At 42.5% G+C, this 23,791-nt stretch overlaps 1 protein-coding gene across 2 annotated transcripts in view; it reads left to right on the forward strand.

The window, feature by feature from the left end:
- The window catches only part of WNT7B (Wnt family member 7B), a 132,055-nt gene extending 109,459 nt beyond the window's left edge, over window positions 1–22,596 (forward strand). For both annotated transcript variants that reach the window (XM_084618543.1, XM_084618542.1), the window contains exons 3-4: window positions 10,432–10,703; window positions 21,802–22,596. In XM_084618543.1, coding sequence (XP_084474669.1) covers window positions 10,432–10,703; window positions 21,802–22,281 — 752 coding nt within the window. In that variant the 3' untranslated portion in view covers window positions 22,282–22,596. The remainder of the gene's footprint in view (window positions 1–10,431; window positions 10,704–21,801) is intronic.
- The last annotated feature ends 1,195 nt before the right edge of the window (window positions 22,597–23,791 follow it).

Below are 23,791 nucleotides of genomic sequence, written 5' to 3' on the forward strand. Positions count from 1 at the left end.
TAATACTTCAAGTTAAAATAACCTATTTTCAGTGGCATTCAGATGAAACAAATCTCTGAATGCTGTAGGAAATAAAAATATTTAGGAAAAAAAGTACTGACACCGCTTAGAGAGATTAATGAGTCTGCTCTACAGCCTTAGTTAACAGTTACAGCAGCCTGTAACTCTGAAACAGCTAAACTCAAAACCCTGCAGCCACAGGTGAATGATCAAAATATCTATTTAGTATATATGAGCCTTTGCTGAGAGTGCTTTTACTGTGACAATATGCTGCGATGTATATGTACACTCAAATGCAGTAAACTATAGCAATTATTGAACTTGTAATAATTCCACAGTGGACCATACTAACCTTAATGCTACATTAGCAGTCTACAGAGTAGCAGCCATGTTAGTCTGTATCCGCAAAAAGAAAAGGAGGACTTATGACATCTTAGAGACAACGAATTTATTTGAGCATAAACTTTCATGAGCTACAGCTATCCGATGAAGTGAGCTGTAGCTCACGAAAGCTTATGCTCATATAAATTTGTTAGTCTCTAAGGTGCCACAAGTCCTCCTTTTCTATTAGCAATCTAAAAATTAGTCAGAAATTACATAAATTAGATGTGGACTATAGGCTGGTCCAAGATTCCAACATAGAATAGACAGACTGCTTTCACCCCACCTGCCAGAAATAGTTGGCTGTGGATTGATCCTACATCCCTACCCTGTCTGATCAGGATTTACTTATGTTAATGGGGAACTGAAGTCTTATCAGGCTTTGTTTCCTAAAATCATTTGAAAGTAAGAAGATAGTGTGTTATATTTGCAATTTTTTAATTGTACTTTTTTAAAAATCTGCAGTTAGAATGCAAATGTTGGTAGATGTGCACACACAAATGGTATTGACCCAATGTGGAAATCTGACATGCCCTGGTAAATTGCAAGAGGTACCCACCTCCTATTGCCTTTGCTTAAAAAGATTAAATTCATTTTAGGTTGTGCTGAGGGACATGTTCTAACTGAGCTATCAGATAACACCATTTCCATTTGCATTTTATGTTTTCAAAATTCAATTAGGAATTGGATTTTCTTCCTTGACACCAGACAAAGCATTTTTTTAAACCTTGTTTTAGTTGAAAGTGATGGTACTCAAGGGTAACAACCATTACTTAGCCCTGGTCTACACTAGGACTTTAGGTCGAATTTAGCAGCGTTAAATCGATTTAAACCTGCACCCGTCCACACAGTGAAGCCCTTTAATTCGACTTAAAGGGCTCTTAAAATCGATTTCCTTACTCCACCCCTGACAAGTGGATTAGCGCTTAAATCGACGTTCCCAGCTCGAATTTGGGGTACTGTGGACACAATTCGATGGTATTGGCCTCCGGGAGCTATCCCAGAGTGCTCCATTCTGACCGCTCTGGACAGCACTCTCAACTCAGATGCACTGGCCAGGTAGACAGGAAAAGAACCGCGAACTTTTGAATCTCATTTCCTGTTTGGCCAGCGTGGCAAGCTGCAGGTGACCATGCAGAGCTCATCAGCACAGGTGACCATGATGGAGTCCCAGAATCGCAAAAGAGCTCCAGCATGGACCGAACGGGAGGTACGGGATCTGATCGCTGTTTGGGGAGAGGAATCCGTGCTATCAGAACTCCGTTCCAGTTTTCGAAATGCCAAAACCTTTGTGAAAATCTCCCAGGGCATGAAAGACAGAGGCCATAACAGGGACCCGAAGCAGTGCCGCGTGAAACTGAAGGAGCTGAGGCAAGCCTACCAGAAAACCAGAGAGGCGAACAGCCGCTCTGGGTCAGAGCCCCAAACATGCCGCTTCTATGATGAGCTGCATGCCATTTTAGGGGGTTCAGCCACCACTACCCCAGCCGTGTTGTTTGACTCCTTCAATGGAGATGGAGGCAATACGGAAGCAGGTTTTGGGGACGAAGAAGATGATGATGAGGAGGAGGAGGTTGTAGATGGCTCACAGCAAGCAAGCGGAGAAACCGGTTTTCCCGACAGCCAGGAACTGTTTCTCACCCTAGACCTGGAGCCAGTACCCCCCGAACCCACCCAAGGCTGCCTCCTGGACCCAGCAGGCGGAGAAGGGACCTCTGGTGAGTGTACCTTTTAAAATGCTATACATGGTTTAAAAGCAAGCATGTGAAAGGATTACTTTGCCCTGGCATTTGCGGTTCTCCTAGATGTAGTCCTAAAGCCTTTGCAAAAGGTTTCTGGGGAGGGCAGCCTTATTTCGTCCTTCATGGTAGGACACTTTTATCACTCCAGGCCAGTAACACATACTCAGGAATCACTGTAGAACAAAGCATTGCAGTGTATGTTTGCTGGCATTCAACCAAAATCCGTTCTCTCTCTCTCTCTGTGTTATCCTCAGGAGAGTGAGATATAATTCATGGTCACCTGGTTGAAATAGGGTGCTTTTCTTCAGGGACACATTCCTGCTGGGCTGTTTGCCTGTGGCTGAACAGAAATGTTCCCCGCTGTTAGCCACGGGGAGGGGGGAGGGTTGAGGGGGTAGTCACGCGGTGGGAGGAGGCAAAATGCGACCTTGTAACGAAAGCACATGTGCTATGTATGTAATGTTAACAGCAAGGTTTACCCTGAAAGAGTGTAGCCACTGTTTTATAAAATGTGTGTTTTTAAATACCGCTGTCCCTTTTTTTTTCTCCACCAGCTGGATGTGTTTCAATGATCACAGGATCTTCTCCTTCCCAGAGGCTAGTGAAGCTTAGAAAGAAAAAAAAACACGCACTCGAGATGAAATGTTCTCCGAGCTAATGCTGTCCTCCCACACTGACAGAGCACAGACGAATGCGTGGAGGCAAATAATGTCAGAGTGCAGGAAAGCACAAAATGACCGGGAGGAGAGGTGGAGAGCTGAAGAGAGTAAGTGGCGGGCAGAAGACAGGGCTGAAGCTCAAATGTCGCGGCAGCGTGATGAGAGAAGGCAGGATTCAATGCTGAGGCTGCTGCAGGACCAAACCAGAATGCTCCAGTGTATGGTTGAGCTGCAGCAAAGGCAGCTGGAGCACAGACTGCCACTGCTGCCCCTCTGTAACCAACCGCCCTCCTCCCCAAGTTCCATAGCCTCCACACCCAGACGCCCAAGAACGCGGTGGGGGGGCCTCCGGCCAACCAGCGACTCCACAACAGAGGATTGCCCAAAAAAAAGAAGGCTGTCATTCAATAAATTTTAAAGTTGTAAACTTTTAAAGTGCTGTGCTTAATGTGCTGTGTGGCATTTTCCTTCCCTCCTCCACCACCCCTCCTGGGATACCTTGGTAGTCATCCCCCTATTTGTGTGATGAATGAATAACGAATGCATGACTGTGAAGCAGCAATGACTTTATTGCCTCTGCAAGCGGTGATTAAAGGGAGGAGGGGAGGGTGGTTAGCTTACAGGGAAGTAGAGTGAACCAAGGGGCGGGGGGTTTCATCAGGGAGAAACAAACAGAACTTTCACACTGTAGCCTGGCCAGTCATGAAACTGGTTTTCAAAGCTTCTCTGATGCGTGCCGCGCCCTCCTGAGCTCTTCTAACCGCCCTGGTGTCTGGCTGCGCGTAACCAGCAGCCAGGCGATTTGCCTCAATCTCCCACCCCGCCATAAACGTCTCCCCCTTACTCTCACAGATATTGTGGAGCACACAGCAAGCAGTAATAACAGTGGGAATATTGGTTTCGCTGAGGTCTAAGCGAGTCAGTAAACTGCGCCAGCGCGCCTTTAAACGTCCAAATGCACATTCTACCACCATTCTGCACTTGCTCAGCCTGTAGTTGAACAGCTCCTGACCACTGTCCAGGCTGCCTGTGTACGGCTTAATGAGCCATGGCATTAAGGGGTAGGCTAGGTCCCCAAGGATACATATAGGCATTTCAACATCCCCAACAGTTATTTTCTGGTCTGGGAAGAAAGTCCCTTCCTGCAGCTTTTGAAACAGACCAGAGTTCCTGAAGATGCGAGCGTCATGCACCTTTCCCGGCCATCCCACGTTGATGTTGGTGAAACGTCCCTTGTGATCCACCAGAGCTTGCAGCACTATCGAAAAGTACCCCTTGCGGTTTATGTACTCGCTGGCTTGGTGCTCTGGTGCCAAGATAGGGATATGGGTTCCGTCTATAGCCCCACCACAGTTAGGGAATCCCATTGCAGCAAAGCCATCCACTATGACCTGCACATTTCCCAGGGTCACTACCCTTGATATCAGCAGATCTTTGATTGCGTGAGCTACTTGCATCACAGCAGCCCCCACAGTAGATTTGCCCACTCCAAATTGATTCCCAACTGACCGGTAGCTGTCTGGCGTTGCAAGCTTCCACAGGGCTATCGCCACTCGCTTCTCAACTGTGAGGGCTGCTCTCATCCTGGTATTCATGCGCTTCAGGGCAGGGGAAAGCAAGTCACAAAGTTCCATGAAAGTGCCCTTACGCATGCGAAAGTTTCGCAGCCACTGGGAATCGTCCCAGACCTGCAACACTATGCGGTCCCACCAGTCTGTGCTTGTTTCCCGAGCCCAGAATCGGCGTTCCACAGCATGAACCTGCCCCATTAGCACCATGATGCATGCATTGGCAGGGCCCATGCTTTCAGAGAAATCTGTGTCCATGTCCTGATCACTCACGGGACCGCGCTGACGTCGCCTCCTCGCCCGGTATCGCGTTGCCATGTTCTGGTGCTGCATATATTGCTGGATAATGCGTGTGGTGTTTAATGTGCTCCTAATTGCCAAAATGAGCTCAGCGGCCTCCATGCTTGCCTTGGTATGGCGTCCGCACAGAAAGAAGGCGCGGAACGATTGTCTGCCGTTGCTCTGACGGAGGGAGGGGCGACTGACGACACGGCTTACAGGGTTGGCTTCAGGGAGCTAAAATCAACAAAGGGTGTGCCTGTACATCAAGGAGTATTTCAGGCAGGACTGCACGGAGGGTTCCAATAAGAAATGGTGCACCAAAGTTATCGTTCTTATTGGAACAAGGAGGTTAGCCTGGCCTCTGATTGATACATGGCTAGATTAACCTCGCTGCGCCTTCTCTGTGACTGACTGCAGTGTGATCTAGACAGGGGAGGAGGAAAATGAGTCCAAAACAAATCTGGTCTATGTCTTGTTCTGACCCACTCCATCGATCCTTTACATCTTTGGCTGGCAGCAGACAAAAAAGGCGCGAAATGATTGTCTGCCCTTGCTTTCACGGGGGGAGGGAGGGTGGGAACGGGGTCCTGACGACATGTACCCAGAACCACCCGCGACAATGTTTTAGCCCCATCAGGCATTGGGATATCAACCCAGAATTCCAATGGGCAGCGGAGACTGCGGGAACTGTGGGATAGCTACCCACAGTGCAACGCTCCAGAAGTCGACGCTTGCCTCGGTACTGTGGAAGCGCTCCGCCGAGTTAATGCACTTAATGCACTTTAGAGCATTTTCTGTGGGGACACACACACTCGAATATATAAAACCGATTTCAAAAAAACCGACTTCTATAAATTCGACCTAATTTCGTAGTGTAGACATACCCTTAAAGTCGAATTGGTGGGCATATAACTTGATTAAGAGTTATGGGGTGGGGGGGCGAGGGGTTGGGACAGTCTAACCAAAGTATTAATGAGATGACCTTATTGTTATTCTCTGATTTACATTTTATAATAAAAGATTATTGATGATCACAAGAGCTGAGAAGGTTGCTAACGTGCTGACTTAAACTAATGTTCAAGATGAGGTTCACAATATCTTCTGTTTCAAAAATCTTATGTGGTTGCCAATCTTCCCAGATTAGCCGTGAGTTTCCCGGAATGGGCCTCAATCTCCTGATTGGCTCCTGAAGCCAATCTGGGAGATTTAGGCCCCTAAAAGTCCAGTGGGTGGTATAGTGAGACTAAGGCAGGTTCCCTAGCTGCCCTGGATCCGCACGGCTCCCAGAAGCAGCCAGCAAGTCCCTCTAGCTCCTAGGTGCAGGGGCAACCAGGGGGGTCTCTGCGGACTGCCCTGCCCCGAGCACTGACTCTGCAGCTCGTATTGGCCAGGAACCGCAGGAGCTACGGGGGCGGTGCCTGCAGGCAGAGGCAGCGCGCAGAGCTGCCTGGCCACCCCTGAGCCTAGGAGCCAGACATGCTGGCTGCTTTCCGGGAGCCACCCCGCCACCCCCTGTCCATGCCCCAACCACCTGCCCCAGCCCTGATCCCCCCACACAGCTAAACTCCCTCTCAGAGCCTGCACCCCTCCCACACCCTAACCCCCTGCCCCAGGCTCAGCCGGGAACCCCCTCCCACACTGTGAATCCCTTGGCTCCACCTCCAGCCCAGAGCCCGAACCCTCTCCTGCACCCCAACCCCCTGCTCCAGCCCAATGAAAGTGAGCGAGGGCGGGGGAAAGCGAGTGACAGAGGGAGTGGGAATGGAGTGAGTGGAGGGCGGGGCCTCAGATAAGGGGCAGGGCAGGGGGCATGGCAAGGGTGTTTGGTTTTGTGCGATTATACAGTTGGCAACCCTAGGCTCTTACCATGGCTAGGCTGTGGCCCCCCAGCCGGAGCAAGATCCAAGTAAAACCTGCGCTCAGGCAGCTGTGGGGAGCCGCGGACCCCTCCTGCCCTGGAGTGGGTAGGGAAGGCCATGAGGCAGAGACACAGGCTGGGGGCTGCAGGTAGAAGGTCAGTGGTACCCCACAGCTGGCCGGGCTACAGCTGCCAGCCTGGCCGGGAGGGACAGGGCCTCTTCTGAAAAGTGGATGGGCCAGGCCTATTCACTTTCAAAAAGTGGGAGGGCCATGGCCCCTTACTCCCCTCCCCGTCCCCATTTCAGCACCCTGCCTCTGCTTTACGTGCTACCGCAATATAATTGATAAATAATAATAAAATTATTTTCTGAAACACTAAAATAAACACTAAAATATCACCCAAGCAGTACTCAAATCCAACACCCTTGGCTTTATAAACCTGGGACACTGCTAAACATCATCTCTAAATGACCCACAGCCTCATTCTCGCTTATTCTGATCTTGAAGATAGGGAAAATCTAACATCTAGTTAAAAAATAGCACATTTTCTTCCTTCTTCCTTTTCAAAAATAAAAATAGATCTGCTTGAAAGGTAAAAAATGGTTTTGGGTTGAGCAAAATTCTGAGATTTTTTTAAAATATATTTGAATTTGTTAAAATAAAACTAAAGGAAATTTTCAAACAAAAAGTAATTTCAAACAAACAAACAAAATCCAAACACTTTGTTTCAAAAATCTCTCAAACAAAATGTTTAGATTTCTTTGGATTTTTTTTCCCAGAAGGGAAAAAAAATTTGGCAAAATCAAAATGAACTAACAAAATGTTTTGGTACACATAACCCTGCATTTTTTGCTGAAAAAAAGTTTTGATTGAAAAAATTTGCCCAACTCTTCCTCTGTGGGGTATGTATTACCTTCTTCTGGTTACAGATCAGAAAACTGAGGTAGAGAGATGAATTGACTTGCCTTCAGCCACAAAGATGAGTTTACATTTTAGGATCTCCTTGCTAGGCTCCCATGCCTCTCTCTAATACTTATATATTCTGAGATTAGACGAAGGTGGTGGGAGGATTTTCTCTCTACTTTATGACAGGTATCAGAGTAGCAGTCGTGTTAGTCTGTATTCGCAAAAAGAAAAGGAGTACTTGTGGCACCTTAGAGACTAACCAATTTATTTGAGCATAAGCTTTCCTGAGCTACAGCTCACTTCATCGGATACCTATTTATAAATACTCCTTTTCTCTCTGCTTTGTTGTATCAGAAATCTGGCAATGACTAAAAAGAACCAAATAAACTAAAACAACCCAAAAAACTGAAACCTGCCACAAACATTGTTTTCTTCTTATGTTAATTACATTGAGCAAACAATTAAAAGGGGCAAAAACAAATGTAGGACCCCATCACGTACGCTGCTATGTGCCCTTAAACTTCATTGACGTTACCAGGGGTTGTAGGTGCTTTCAGGAAGCTGTGAATGAATAACTGAAATGAATGAATGAACAAAAAAAAAAAAATGCACTGTGCGTGTGCTATTTCAGAACCACTAGGAGTGGACTGTTGTAAATCCTAATATGAAAATTAAACAGTTTATGAGATTATTTCTCTGTTTCCCCCTGAAGATTTTTTTGCTTTGTATCTGTTAGGCCAGTCAAAAAGTAACAGGCAAAGCTTTGTGTACGGGCATTCAATCATTTCAGTAATGTGCTGTAAATTCCTCTGCAGTAGCACTATAGGGGTTAGTCACCAAAGAAGGAGGAAAATGATGATGGTAGAAGTTTTGCTGTTCAATGTGAACAGAGAGAAATCAGAGGAAGAAATGTTATAAACAATAATAGGGCAGTACAAAGTGTTCCAATCCAACTCCAAATGAAACCAAGAGAGCATCTTTTGGTGGACTTAATGGAAGTTGGATCAGGCCCTCTTAGAGAAGTAAACACCTGTGAAAAAACCCAGCCCAACTTCCCAAACAGGCTGTACACCATCCTGCAATCTTGTCTCAACCAGCCCGCATCCCCTAGCACCTCACCCTCCTTGCCATTCCAGCCTGCACAACCCTAGCATCCTTCCCCCATCACACAGGCCTGCATGGTTCCTCTCAGCATCATTCCCTCCCATTTTGGTGTTCCTGCTACACCCCATTCACTGTCTTCATTACATTCATTCCACACACCCACTGAATACTGGAATGGTGCCAGTCAGAATTCTTTGACACATTTTCTGACCAACATATATACACAATGTGTACCTTGGTCCAATTTGATGTGTGCATGGGTCAGTTTACTTGGTCTGGTTATAAGGCCTTCTACCTTGGTTTCTCCTACTTAGCTCCTCAAAAAATGTACACAGACTCAAATGGCTCAAGTGTATCCACTTCCTGGAATCTGGTTTATTTCACAAAACAGAACAGCTCAGCTCAACTCAAGTCTTCCAGCCCTCTTCCTTAGGCTCACCTGCTCCTCCAACTAGATTTCACAGCCCTTAAGTCCTCTCAAAACCAAAACCTCCTTCCTAGCCTTACCCAAAACCGTTCCCAGACAAGTCTTCTGCTCCTGCTCCCTGCAGGTATCTCCCACCAGATGTTCTACCTGGCTGGTCCAGAGTCCCTTTTCTGACCTCAAGTTTCCCTCATCTGTCTGGGCCAGCTCTCTCTTAAAGGACGCCTCATCACCAGGTTGCCATCACATGATGCTTGGTCACCTGACATAGCTGCCAGTCAAGGTCTTGAAATGTAGTGCAGGGATGCATGGATGCACTCCAGGCCTGTTACAAGATGCAACTGAGGACCATTTTGTCGAAGTATTGGGATTTTAATGAATTCTAAATCATGGATGTCCTTGCTTTCCTGGATAGGTCTTGCAATTTTCATGTTATTTTAATTTAACTCTCGTCATCTGTATATTTTTGTTTTTCAGTGTCCACTGAAGTGATGAGGCCTCTTTTCATATATTGAGTTTCAAGAGACATAATCACCTAATTAGGACAAATAATGATACCACGAACGCCATTTCTAAATTTTGTGAGGATTAAGACAGTATTTGCACTACAGCACGTCAGCGATGTCAAAGTATTTTTTTACACGGCCCCTATTGAAATCAATCTACTATGTATCTAGTGCTCCAAAATGCCAGTAGTTCCATAACACACTGCACCAAGGTCCAACAGAATTTGGATTCAGGGGATTGGTGGCAAAAGGCTGCAGCTTTACTAAGGCAAAATTCACAGTAAATAAAAGTCAGCAACAATAGACATAGAACAACAGACCATCCAGCTTCCAGAAAAACCACAGCTCTAAAATCTACATCTCAGGTTATAATCTATATTTAACATCACTGACCAACTCTACCTTCACCTAATAAGGATGTATGGACAGCCTTCTCCACTTGAGTCCTATCCTCTTGTCATGACACACTCTCCACCTTACTGGGCAAGGTATTTTTAAGCCTTCACAATGTACTACTTTCCCAGCATGCTGGGAATTAGCGGCAGCTCTTCTCTTTCTATAAACATCCCCAGCAATGACTGGCCTGCAACCCACTTGAAATCTGCACAACCTCCATGGCCTCCTCTCAGTGAACAAACCTGGGATAAACAACATTTATGATCCTGGTGAAATACTTTAACAAATTATCTTGCCTCGAGCAGTGCAGCCCCCACTGGCCAAACCCACTGCCAAAGGTACCTCAATCTAACATAGGCAAGCAGGACCGTTATATGGCTGGGACCTGTACGGTCCGGGGACAGTATGTGGGCAACTAGTCACTAGACCCCAGTTCAGCAAAACACTTAAACATATACATAATTTTTAAGAAGGAAGAGTATAGGCTACTGACAATGCTACCCTCCTGCTTCTGAATTAATGTATTGCTGTACATAATGTATGTACTTTGTAGTAAGACACTGCCTTCTTCCAAACCCATTAGCTGTTGATTTCTCTCCACAGGAAGCAGGGAAGCAGCATTCACCTATGCCATTACCGCTGCTGGGGTTGCACATGCTGTCACTGCTGCCTGCAGCCAGGGCAACCTCAGCAACTGTGGCTGTGACCGAGAGAAACAGGGCTACTACAACCAGGAGGAGGGCTGGAAATGGGGAGGCTGCTCTGCGGATATCAGATACGGCATTGAATTCTCCAGGAAGTTTGTTGATGCCCGAGAAATCAAAAAGAATGCACGGAGGCTGATGAACTTGCACAACAATGAGGCTGGAAGAAAGGTATTCTAGACGGGGAGGGGATGGGATAACATGCTCTCCGGAGGGTGGGGAGGTCCTTTTAATTTGCAACTGAACTTAAGTGGGGCTGGTTATAGCGAGCAATGCCCCCAGTCTTCACCCTCCTTTAAGATTGTCATTCTGCACCCATCTCGAAGTTATCTGATCGTGTTTAATGCCTATATTTGTTTTATAGATTCAGAAATGAGTTTATATCAAAGCTCCATTAACTACTCCACAGTTTATGTGCCTTTAACCATTTCTACTTCTTTAGGCCCCCTTCCAAGCTCTCTTGGAATTAGGCATGATCTTGCAGGAATTGTCATTGGTGGTGCTAAATCTTTGCATTTTCTCTCCTTGGAAAAAAGCTAGCAAAAAGGTAAAGGAGATTGTGGTGGGACATAGAAAGATTTCTATGTTGCTGAACTCCAACAGCTCCAGTTGTTACTCATTCCACCCAAAGGCAAAATGCTGCTTCAAGTATGCCTCTAATCAAATACATACTTTCTAGCAAATGCATAACTGTCAATTTCACATTGGTGGAGTGCATATAACCACATGATTGCTAGACAAGTGTTACCTAATCTTTGGAAGAAGACACACACTTAAATGTCTACAATCATGATTTAGCTGCTTGCCAATGAAACAATAAACTTAATGGAATTATGGCCAATTTACGCCAGTTGAAGATCTAACTCCATAGCTTTTAAAAATTAAAACATGCCCTTTTTCATAATACATCACCACACTCAGAGATTTTGTTAAAGTCTTTTAAAATGTTTTCAGCCTAAGAAATAAGGGTACTGATTTTCCAAGATGTAGCTTCTGTATGAATTAAATTGTATTATGTATTCTACTACAGGGGTTCTCGACCTTTTTCTTTCTGAGGCCCCGCCAACATGCTATAAAAACTCAATGGTCGACCTGTGCCAAAACAACTGTTTTTCTGCATATAAAAGCCAGAGTCAGTGTTAGGGATTAGCAAGCAGGGCAATTGCCTGGGGCCCCACGAAGCTAAGTTGCTCGGGTTTCAGCTTCAGTGCCAGGTGGCAGGGCTCAGGGCCCCAGCAGGTCTAATGCCGGCCCTGCTTGGAGGACCCCGATGCCTGCTCACGGACCCACAGAGGGCCACGGACCCCTGGTTGAGAACCACTGTTGTACTGTACAGAAAGAGAATTTCAGTCTATCACAGACCAGAAAAAAATATCAGACATTATTCCTTACAAATTTCCTTCCCTAAACAGCTGTGTGTTTTTGCTGTGTGCTGCGCACTAGTTGTTGTATTCCATCCCAGAGGTGGCTCATTTTTGATGGAGGCTGAAGCAATTCCTGTACATACTGTATTTTGAAAGACATAATAGCACTCAATCCATGCAAAAAACTCTCAGGGGTTGCAATGGGAGCTCTGTACAAAAGCTGAGGGCAGAATATGGCTGTAGTTTGTAAAATGCATTGAAATCAAAGGCGTTATATAAATGAAAGAAAAAGAAAGAGAAAATGGAGCGATGATCCAGAGTGCTGGAATGGAAGCCAGGAATTCCTGAACAGGGGAGCACTGGACATTTTTATGCCATAGGTGGAATGTGGGAGGCAAATCACCTGGGGTGCATGATGGAAGGTATCCTTAAAAAGGGTAGATCTCTATACGTGAAAGTTGTCCTGACTGGCAAGTGTGGGGAGGGAGGGCAGCCAGGACATGGCTCCTGGCACAACTGGTGCTGCTAGTCTGGAACTGGTTGTCTCTTTTCTTTGCTTCAGCACTTAATGTATCTCGGAAGACATTCATTGGGTTGTACACCCAGAATAATAAAGCTAGTCACTGAATTTCTGAAGTAAAGTACTTACTTGTATTGTAGTATTGTCGAGAGTCTCCAACTGATATCAGGGTCCCATTGTGCTAGATGCTTTACACACTCATAGTAGACGATCTCTGCCTTGCCAGCTTACAATTTAAATAAACAAGACAGATAAAAGGCGTGAGTGGCAAAGAGCTGAAATGATTTGCTCAAAATTACCTAGTAGGTCATTGCAAGAGCCAGGAACAGAATCCAGTCTACTGCTCTCCTCACTAAACCACACCGCCTGTTCTAATTAAGCAAATAATAATATAAGGTGAAACTTCATAAACAGGAGGAAAGTGACCAAAGAACTTCCTAGATTACCACGTGAATACTTCTGGAAAGAATTTTCAGGAAAATACATTTGCACTAGTATTTGTGAGGATTTCACTTTCTGCAAACATTCTCGCAAACCCAAAAGGTATCACTTGCATGACTGGTTGTGGACAATGTTTAAAAAGGGTTATGAATATTGTCAAAGTGGTTTAGTTCAAATGAATGTTCATAAATACTGTTTTAGGATTCACTCCCTTTTTCAGGAGATTCTTTAATAAAAATTTGTACCTATGTTTTTATTTTAATAGTTAATGTAGCATATAATTTTAAAACAACTAGAGATAAACTGAAGAGGTTTGGATCTTTTAAATTAAATTAATTAAAACAATTTTTTAATTTGAACCACTAAACTTCAGGTAAGGGGATCCGAGAAAAGGTTCTGGGCTTTGGCCTCTCTCTATAAATAAGATCAGAGTTATGACAACGAGATGAATGTTCAAGGTTGAACTGTGCAAAGCTTGGTGATTTTGGTTCACAGAGGGTTCAGAGATCATTTGGGGTTTATGCCCTGGACATTCTTTGTTCAGGGTTTGACTCAAGTCAAAGCAAAACTCAGTCCATATGGATGAGTTTTATTTGTCTTGTGAAACCACTGAATTTCCCCTGTTTTCAACCTGAAATAAAAGATCCCTTCTGGGAATCCAGCGGGAGAGGTAAGAGGGTAAATTTGAAGTCTGGCCTATAATCACCTGACACTTGGCCCTTGTTTGGGAATCTGGGTGAACCTGGCCTGAGTTTTGAACTTGTAACAAGTCTGAAACCAAGCAAATTTTGCCCACTTGCAGATTTCTTTCACATGGCCCCAATTCACAGTAATGTCAGAAATAAAATAGCGTACTTATCACTGGCCTCCTGCTTAGTGCAGAAATGTAACACTGAATCTTAACCCCCTTGGACTTTTGGGAAGCTAGATCCATCTCTACTTGATTGTTCTGGACGGCAACATGGAATAAATCAATCCCTCTCAAAGTTTGGAGGAAGCCTGGATATGATCTTCATGGCTCAAGTGCTTACCTATTAAGAACCAATATGAGTACAACCGTCCCTTGCCCTGAACATGAGTAGAAGACAAGTAATACAAGACGTAATCTGTTATGTCACCTATCTTCTCTGCCTTCAGAATTTGCCAACTATGAACTCCATTCTCTGTAGCTCTGTCAGATAAATGGAATGGCTGTCTGGGTAGTGGTACGGCTACCTACAACAGAATCATTGTGAAGGAAAGGGTGTAAGGAATCCCTTCCCCACCTACAGTCTGATCCAGCCCCTCACTGAATTCAATGAAAACACTCTCATTGAGTGCAATAGGCTTTGGATCAGGACCTAGGACTCCATCATTTGGATGGCTACATTCCTGCAGAGGCTGGTTAACATTTTAGGCCCCAGAGGCAGCATTGAGAAGAATGAAGTCCACACATGAGTGGTGCACCCGATGAAGTGAGCTGTAGCTCACAAAAGCTTATGCTCAAATAAATTTGTTAGTCTCTAAGGTGCCACAAGTACTCCTTTTCTTTTTACGTGAGTGGAGTCTTCCAAGAATGCTTCCAACTCCCCTGATGGAGTGACACACCTGCTTTCATATATAGCTAAATGGCTCTGGCTCCCATAACCATAGTAGAGCCTATAATATTTTGCTAATAGGATAGCCCTTGAAAGAGGCAGATATTTGGGCTTTTCAGGATTTTGGTTTTTTAGCTGGACTTTTCTAATTGCTCTGCGTTGCACTTCCAAGTATTGTTCAAACTAATAGGAAGTTTGTGAATTTTCTTATTCAAGACAAAGTTGACATCAGTGCAGTTTGGAAGAAATAGATACCTAGGACTGTTGATGAAATAATAATTTGCTACTGATGGAAGACCTGAGCTCTGCTATAACACAACACTGAGGTGGCTAAAATACTGAAGTACCTAACTTCAGTGTAATTTTTTAAATGACTGCTATAGATCAGAACAATCTGAACCCCTCCTGCCCCTACCTCCCAAACTGTACCTGGAAGTCTAATGCAAGTGTTACTGTGAAAGGCTGGAAATCATTAAAAGCCTTGGTGCAAATCTAAGCGGTTACAAAAGTCGTTTGTGGACAAAACTTTGATATAACAACTAAAAATTAAATGTTGATAAAATCCAGTAAACTTCTGATGCCATTTTATGAGAGATGCAGCTTTCTACTATGTATTTTAGGAAGTAGCTGTATTATGGAATTCAGGAAGAGTAACCTCTAGGAACATGTGTCATTAATCTTAACTTTTTGTTAAAAGGTCAAAACAATGACCAACTCTCACGGTACATCTCAATTAGAAAATAGGAAAGGAAGATCAATTGGTAACAGATCACTGCTTCTACTAGACAGATGAAAATAAATGTTTCCAACAGCTTATCAATCAATTACATTCTTACTAGATAGTCACTGTGGTTATGTGGAGAAAATATTGAGCTTTTTTTTTCTTCCAGAAACACACACTAACACTGAATGCCAGAAGCTCCATCCCAAAATTTAATCTTTTGTAATGTCAATAGGTTTTCTTCTGAATGCCTGGAAGATGATATCTTATTTTATACTTGAAAGAATGAGTGTGGAGGGACAAAAAATGTTCAGTGTCTCTTTAAAACAGATTATTCAATTATTTGGGACATTTTTGTATAAATGACAACTATTTCTCACAGCTCCTGGCACCACAGAACTGTGGTGCTGGGAGGGGTTTTGGCTGACATGATTTGGCTGTGGCACAGCTGACGAGTATTTGTTAGTTATTATTTAGAATATATAGTATCTAAAGAAACAATTTTAACATAAAGTGTTACCTCAGGACAGGAATACCTTATGTTAAGTGTAATGTTTATGTCCCAAAATAGAAGACCCAGTCCTGCAAGGTGCTATTCCTGAGATATGCAAAGTACTCTCAATTCCCAGTGTTTTCAGTGAGAGCTGAGAGCGCCAAGCAGTTCCCAGAAAAGCATTCAAGATAAAATTTTCAATAGTGCATAAGTGACTTAGGAACCTAAATCCATTTTCAAAAATGATTTAAGGCACTTAGGAGTTTAAGGGACTTAGGTTCCTAACACACTTCTGAAAGTGGGACTTTGGTTCCTAATTACTTAGGTTCTTTTGAAAATTTTACTCTCAATGACTTATAGAATTGGGTCCATCATTTGAGGATACATTTTTTCCCCTATAGGAGTCAAACTATGTCACTAGACATCCATTTTGAATAGATTTGTGAAGGAAAAAGGCTTCGGTAATTCTTCTTAGTAGCTTATTTCCCCCACTCAGATTCATCTGCAGAAAGATATAAATCCAACTTTCAAAAGGTTCAGAGTTACAACTTGGACTGGTCAGATGGACAGCTAAAGCTTATCCATATTTACATAACATAAGTGTAATTTCTTGAGTGTATTTCTTGAGTCTGAAAACCTTGGCTCAGAATCTCTTGAAGAGGAGTTCTTTTGCTTTAATTAGATGGAAATATAGCTTCCTGCCCAGTGTTTTGGCCATTTTCCTTGGAACCAGAAGAGGAAAAACATGGGGGGAAAAAAACAATTATTTCAGAACTTATAAAAACATTCAGTTCTAGAAACTGACAAAGGTTTGTGGGGGTTCAGTTTTAGTATTTATACCCATACCTACTATACAGTGTATGTAGTGTACACACATCATGCATATAATAATATGGTCATTATTTCCTGGGATTGTGGTTTATAGTCAAAATAATAGAACAGACTCCCAAACAATATTTTAAAAACCATTTATTTTTACTTAAATTTTTAGTCAAAAGATTAAAAAAAATCAACCAGCTGTATAGGTGATTGAAATATAACACACAAAATGTAATGGAAAACTTCAAACAGATTTTTGTGTGCATGTGTGTATGCGGCGGGGAGGGGGGGAGGAGTTCCCCCTCAAAATTTGAATTTTCTAGAAATAAGTCATTGAAAAATTGAATTTCAGAAAATTTTGGTTCGTTTCATTGCTCAAAGCTGAAATATATTTTCCCTCAGAAGGTATTTTCTGTTTACCTGCTGGGGAAACTCTCCAGGAGAGGCCAATCTGCAAGGACAGGAAACAGTTGTAGGATCTCGTGGATAAGGCTCTATGGCCCATCCTTCTATGGCCCTGGCAAGAACAGCCCTTGTTTGATGGGCAATAGTTTTTGGACCCCACTCTTATTTCCCCCACTAAACAGGAAACTTTGGGTGAGGGGAGGGAGGAATGGACCGTCTTCACCAGGAAGTCTTGTTGGGTATAGGGTAGAGATAGTGGACTGGATTTTATATTCTTTTATACCACAAAATATCAGTATTGTTTGGCTGGGAGATGAAGGTTCAGGACAGCTCTGCTTCTGACTGGAGAAACATTAGGAACAACCGTCAGGCTGAAATACTCATATTTTTCATGCTGATGCCAGAATATATGAGACATGACATAGACCATTACCCTGCTTACATATGCTATTTTCAGTCCTGTGACCTGCTATTAACAAACAAAATGTTACGGGCCTCAAGTTATCACCATACAGCAGTAACCCATTGCACCATACTACAACCTCTCTCTAATCATCTCATGGATGCTCCTTGAGACTGGCAATCTGATGGCATTACTATATCCAGACCTGTTCAGAGATAAAGTTATAAATAGTGCCCATTCCTACCTCATAAGTAATAGGCTTTAATGGCCCCACCCTCTTCAGTCTCAGGGAAAGCGATGATATACTAGTATATGGAATCAGAATCCATCTCTCTCCGGATGAGTACTACCAAAGGCAAGAGTCGATCTCTTTTTGATAGAAAAGCTGTTTGAGTTTTCTATTTCTTTTGATACTGCAGTTAAAATTAATATGGGTTTTGTTACATTCAACATCTGGTCCAAAAATGTGCATTGCCACCAAGGAAAACACAAACCAGGAAGGCCAAGCCAAAACACACACACACAAAATATGACTATTGTTTTTCATATTTTATCCAGATAGGATTTTTAATAGGTACAGAAACTGTATCTGATATAATGCACTTGGGCCTAGATTTGAAATTTACAAAATGGGTTTTGTAAATGCTGGGGCGGGGGGGAGGGTGTTGCATTTTATTTTGGTTTTTATTCATTCAGAAAATAATTCTCTCTCTAAGGCTTCTCTACTTGACTTGAGGAGGGCAACACTCAAAATTGCATTTTAGTATATTATTGAAATTGGTGCAAAATCTGTAGAATAAAAACCTTTCCCATTATATTTCACAATTCATGTCATAAAATAGCAGTACTATTTAGAAAATTTTACTTGGCAAGACCCTCCTGGGGCTGGGGTGGGACTGCCCATAGAAAGTGGATCTAAAGAATGTTCTAATATTAGACTGAGGCAGCAAGTCAAGTGATGGGAATTTGGTTTGGGAAGTAGATCTTGCTGTAAACTATTCAAGGTTAGATATGAGGCCCTGACATATGACAAATGGAATTTTTGAAGGAGAGAGTCACGCAAGCGAATGATTTTTAATCTTTAATCAGGTACCCAACCTGGCAGGGTGTGTTAAATCTTAGTAAATAAGTACCTTTAAGGTTCAGGGTCAGAGTTTTGCTGAGACAAACCAAATCAGAGGGAAAAATAGGAAGAGAAACATCAGTTTCTCTTCAGTCACAACAGTGAGTACACTGGGCCAAGGTCTGCCCCCTTTGCTCATGTTGGGTAGTACATTACGTTCCAAGTTGGAAGCCAGTGAGGATACTCAAGCAGCAAGGTACTACTCAGCATGTGCAAAGGTGAGAATTGGGCTCTTAATGAATATGAATACTGAACACAAGCCACCTGGGGAAAGGGAAGAAATATTATTTTGGTTGAGCCTTAGGCTCCCTGGCTTCCAATTTTGTGGGCAAAGTTTTGCACCCAAAAATAACTGTGTGCACACATTACAGCATTTAGCAATTTAACTACCTGATCATTGGGCCTGAACACAGTGTCGAAACCCCAACCATTCAAAAAGCATGAGCCAGCATCCCCTCCCCCAAAAGCATGAGATTAGCTTCAAAATAATGAATACATACATTTTGGGTTCTTCTGGGCTTTCAAGCCTTTAGAGTTACATTTTCAAGTTTTCTCCACAATCATAAGGACTAGAAACTATTTTTTAAAGGAAAGCTGAGATTCTTGTATAACTACATTACTCCAGAACCTGGGGCTCAAGTAAAACACCAAATATTGCAAGAACAATGATAAAATGGCAAGAGTTAGCACCACTGTGCACATCAGGCGGCTAGCTGTATAAATAATGTTGTCTGAGTCCAGCATGTCAAAAAGATCACCTAAAGCTCTGGACTGAGGACATGGGTCAACAGCTCCCCTCTTCAGGCACCATGGAACTTTCTACCATAATGGTAAAACTCATCTGTGTGAGAGAAAGAATTTTCCTGAGTGCAGGTCTGAGACCATGACACAAACTCTCACAGGAACTCAGAATACTGGCAAATCTCATCACCTTCTGCTCCAAGTGCAAGGTGCACTTTGTGTACCTTGCTTTCTCCAATATAGCAGCATGTACATTTAAAAGCAAAACAAACAGATAATTGTCCCCCTGGGGAGAGAACAAGAGAGAGAACGAATCATTGTGACAGATGTTAGATGTTTACTACAGTGACCTAAGGTGAGGGTGGTATAAAATCTATATAGAATAGGAGTACCATTTCTGTCCACAGTTTATGTATGATTTTTGCTGCTGGGTTATTGCTAATGACTGTGAATATGTTGATTAACGGTTGAAGCTGGGATTCAGGAGTGATCTGTTTTCTGGTTTCATATTTAGGAATTGTCACCAGTGCTTACAGCAGAGATAGGTGCTCCTTTTTAATGGATGTGTGTATATATCTAAACGATAATAGATTATTTGTAAGTACAAAATGTATACAATAAAATTGGAGTCAGGATTGAGGGCCTTTGAAAAAAAAATCAGGCCCTTTATATTTATATAGTGCTTTTCATTTGGAAAGATCCCAAAACACATCACAAAACATGTACATCCAGCATTGATGAAGTGCTGATGCCTCTAGGAGAGAGGGGGCAGGCACTCAGGTCTGTGCAGGGCACACTGTCCAACAGTCAAGGGGTAAAAAGAGAAGTTTTGGCCAAGATCACCAGCAAAACCCCTCCCCTTGCCCTAAGAATGCAATGTCCACACAAAGCAGACTGGAGCCCAGGGCTGGAAGAACCTCTAGCCTAACGCAGTGAACTGCTTGGAAATCGACTTTATCTACATCAGAAGAATGAAGGGCTAACTTGACAGTGACTCAATCTGAGCCTGGTTCCTAAGGCTGGCTTCAAGGAGCCTAAGGTATTTTTGAACCAGATACTTAGCCCGCTTGTGCTTGCTACGATATGTTGGCAGAAGAGAAGCAAAGCTAGATACTCTCTTTAATAATGAAACCCCAGAAATTTGGAAAAAGAAAACATACAATTTAAGTGAAACTCAAACAACTCAGGAGGGTGCCCTCTATTTGCAGGGCTAACCAAAGTTCTACTGCATTTATTTTAAGGCCTTTATTCTTAAGCAGTAAGCACTTTTTGCTTCCCCTCTGATTCATTATGCTATTGTACTCAGATTTCGGGCCTTTTATCCTCTGCCCATTTCAATCATGGTCTGGGATCTGCTGTGAAACCACTGAAGGAGATGGGCTGCACTAGTGCTTCAGTGGAACTTGGAAGCTCATATTTCTTGACTATCATCCTTGCTGCATACATACAAGGGAGAAAGATTGGTTTATTTTATTATTAGGTCTAGATTTTCATGAAAAGTTGATGACGACTGTGGGACAGATTGTGGCTGGGTTTGCACCAAGGATTTAAGGGGAATATGTGAGTAGAATTGTTGGGAGCATAATGGCCTCTGTGGGCCGCAACACCAGGTGTGGGGAGCAGCTCCGCATCTGCTCTTTATTTCCCCCCCCCCCCCAAAAAAAAGAGCTGTGTAGTGTATAGCTCTGCTGGTTCACTGAGGGAAGTATCTTGTGTCACATACATACCAGGCAAAGGGTACTCGGACTGCAGAGCAGGGTGAACTTAGGAGGCCAAATGTGTCCGACAGTCACAATCTGCCTTTGGGTTTGCTCCAGGGATGGCACAAGAACATGCGGCCTTTTGCTTGGGGCTTGTGGGAAAGCCAGAACTGAGCCCTGGATAGGTTTCCAAGCACATGGGGCCACAATCCTGGATTGGAACCTTCAGGCACTAATGCAACATAAAAGTATTAACTAATAATAAAAATAACATTCCTGTTTATCCTTGTGTTTGACTCTTAGCTTCACAGGACCCTTTGTGGATCTCACTTCGCATGGTGCAAGGACCATGTTTATCGGCAGCCATTGCCTGGGCTCAGGCTAGATCAATTGAGCGTGATAGGGGTTTGGTTGGTCAGTAGGTAGATATCTAATATAGCTTGATGTTTTAAGTACGTAATGAGCAGAGAGGCCATGGCAACTACACATAAATTATTCAATGACTATCAGAGCTGATCAAAATATATTAAAAATCCTAGTTTGTTTAACCTTTTTGAAAAAAATGTAATCAACATTTCAAAACTCAATTACATTTTTTTCCTTTTATTATTTTCCATTTTCAAAATAAGATTTTGAAATGAATTTTTTGGTCAGTATCGCCACATGATAGGTTCCCTCCTCCCCCATAAAAAAGCCCATCTTGATTTCAAAATTTAAAAAATTACTTTCAAAATTTTATTTGAAAGCAGAAAAAGAAACATTTTTCTGATAAAATTTCTTATAATAAATATCACAAAATCTTTTTAAAAACAAGTGTTTGTGGCAAACAAAAGAATATTTATTAAAAATGCATAGAAAAATGTTCAACCAGCTTTTATAAATATTAACTATAAACAGTGTGATTTAGTCAAATTTATATATAGTTTTTTCTCCAAAAATAATATGTATATATGCACATACAGGTTCTTGAAGAGCGAATGAAATTGGAATGCAAGTGTCACGGTGTTTCAGGTTCCTGTACAACTAAGACCTGCTGGACCACACTTCCTAAATTCAGAGAGATTGGATATATTTTGAAAGAAAAGTATAATGCTGCAGTACAAGTGGAGGTGGTACGGGCCAGTCGGCTACGACAGCCAACCTTCCTGAAAATCAAGCAGATCAGGAGTTATCAGAAACCAATGGAAACAGATCTGGTGTATATCGAAAAGTCGCCCAACTACTGTGAGGAAGATGCTTCCACGGGGAGCGTTGGTACCCAGGGACGACTCTGTAACCGTACATCTCCTAATGCAGACGGGTGTGACATGATGTGCTGCGGAAGGGGTTACAACACACACCAGTACACGAAAGTGTGGCAGTGTAATTGCAAATTCCACTGGTGCTGCTTTGTGAAGTGCAACACGTGCAGTGAGCGGACAGAGGTGTTCACCTGCAAATAGTGGCCTCTGATGAAATAAACAGAACAAATCACCACAAGTGAAGAAAGTGGAGAATGACAGACAACTACAGCATCATTTTGCACATCTACTTTTCTTTGGGAAAAGAAATCTCTCCCCACCACTTATACTTCTAAGGATGATGCATTTTGGGCTGGCTGGCCGTTGGGACTGCAATGGAAATAAGGGCAACAGGATTAAGGTGACGTTGACAAACACATGCAACTTTTTCTTTTGTTTGTTTTTTACTGAAATTTGGGTGTTGTAGAGTTTTCCGATTAGATTTTTAAGTTATACCTATCAGAGAAGCTGACTGAATTACAGATCCCAGGAGGGTTAAAGAAAAGACACTTTTTTCATATTTTACAAAAAAAAAAAAAACCCTGTGCAAATAAGACTTTTTTTTTTTTAAAAAAAGACCATGAAACTTTCACTAAAAAAAAAACACAGCAGTATTGCTGCAAAAATATTAATTCCAAAAAAAGCAGGTATATCAAAAACTAAGACTAATAGTGAGGCAAAAATATTAAAATGGAAAAACTCCACTATCACTTTGAAAAATAAAGTCTGCAAAATTACGTCAGCTGCCAGTGACACTGGAACTCTATGAATGAACATTACAAATTATTATTTATGTTTTTAATAGTATCAAAAAATTCTAAGCACTAACGGGTAGCTATGTCTTAATTCTGTACTAAATGTAAGCTTATTGGAACTCTGACTTTATGATTTTTGTATTTGGTTCTCCCTAAGTTCTTCAATGCTACTGATCTATTGTCACTCCACTACTAGAGAGTTCAATTACTGTAGGCCTTAAGCAATGATCAGAATTGAGCAATAAGATCATGCAAAACTGTGGTTACAAATGCTTGATACAGTGGTTTCCTGCCTATCCCCAAATAAGAACTAGCATTAAGATTCAGAGGTGAGGCAGAGAGCACCTATTTTCATCTTGGCATGGGTAGTTTTAAGGCACAAAGACATGCTTCAACAGGTATTAAAGGTTTTGCTTTGAAGAGAAATGCCATAGCAGGATCTTTCAAGCAATTACACTTTCTTTGTAAGAGTTACAACATCCTAATAATTCCCAGCACAAACTTGCCCATTACTAATATTGTGAAAGAGCTTATACTCACCCTAAGATAGGAAATTAATAAAATACAGTAGCTGAACTCCATGTTGCTACAATCTCTGGTTCATGATGGCTTCATTAGCATACCACACAAAGCTAATAAACGGCAGATGGGTTAGTCTGGGTTACTTTTTAAATGTCATCGTTTTTCTAAAGCTGGCAACAGTATGTTACCCCCTCTCCCCCATAAATATTTGGAATGTTAAGAAAGAAGTTGAACCTTTTTACCTCTGTTCAACTCCAACTCACATTCCCTTTTCCCCACAAGGAATAATTTTTTAAAATCTCTATTCAGATTAGTATTGTAAATCATAGAGAATTTAACTACAAGAGTCAGATATGCCCAGCTGCAATAAAACTGCTCCCATAAACACACAGCAA

This window comes from Lepidochelys olivacea, assembly GCF_965140295.1.
Source record: "Lepidochelys olivacea isolate rLepOli2 genome assembly, chromosome: 1".
NCBI classification, from domain to species: domain Eukaryota; kingdom Metazoa; phylum Chordata; order Testudines; family Cheloniidae; genus Lepidochelys; species Lepidochelys olivacea.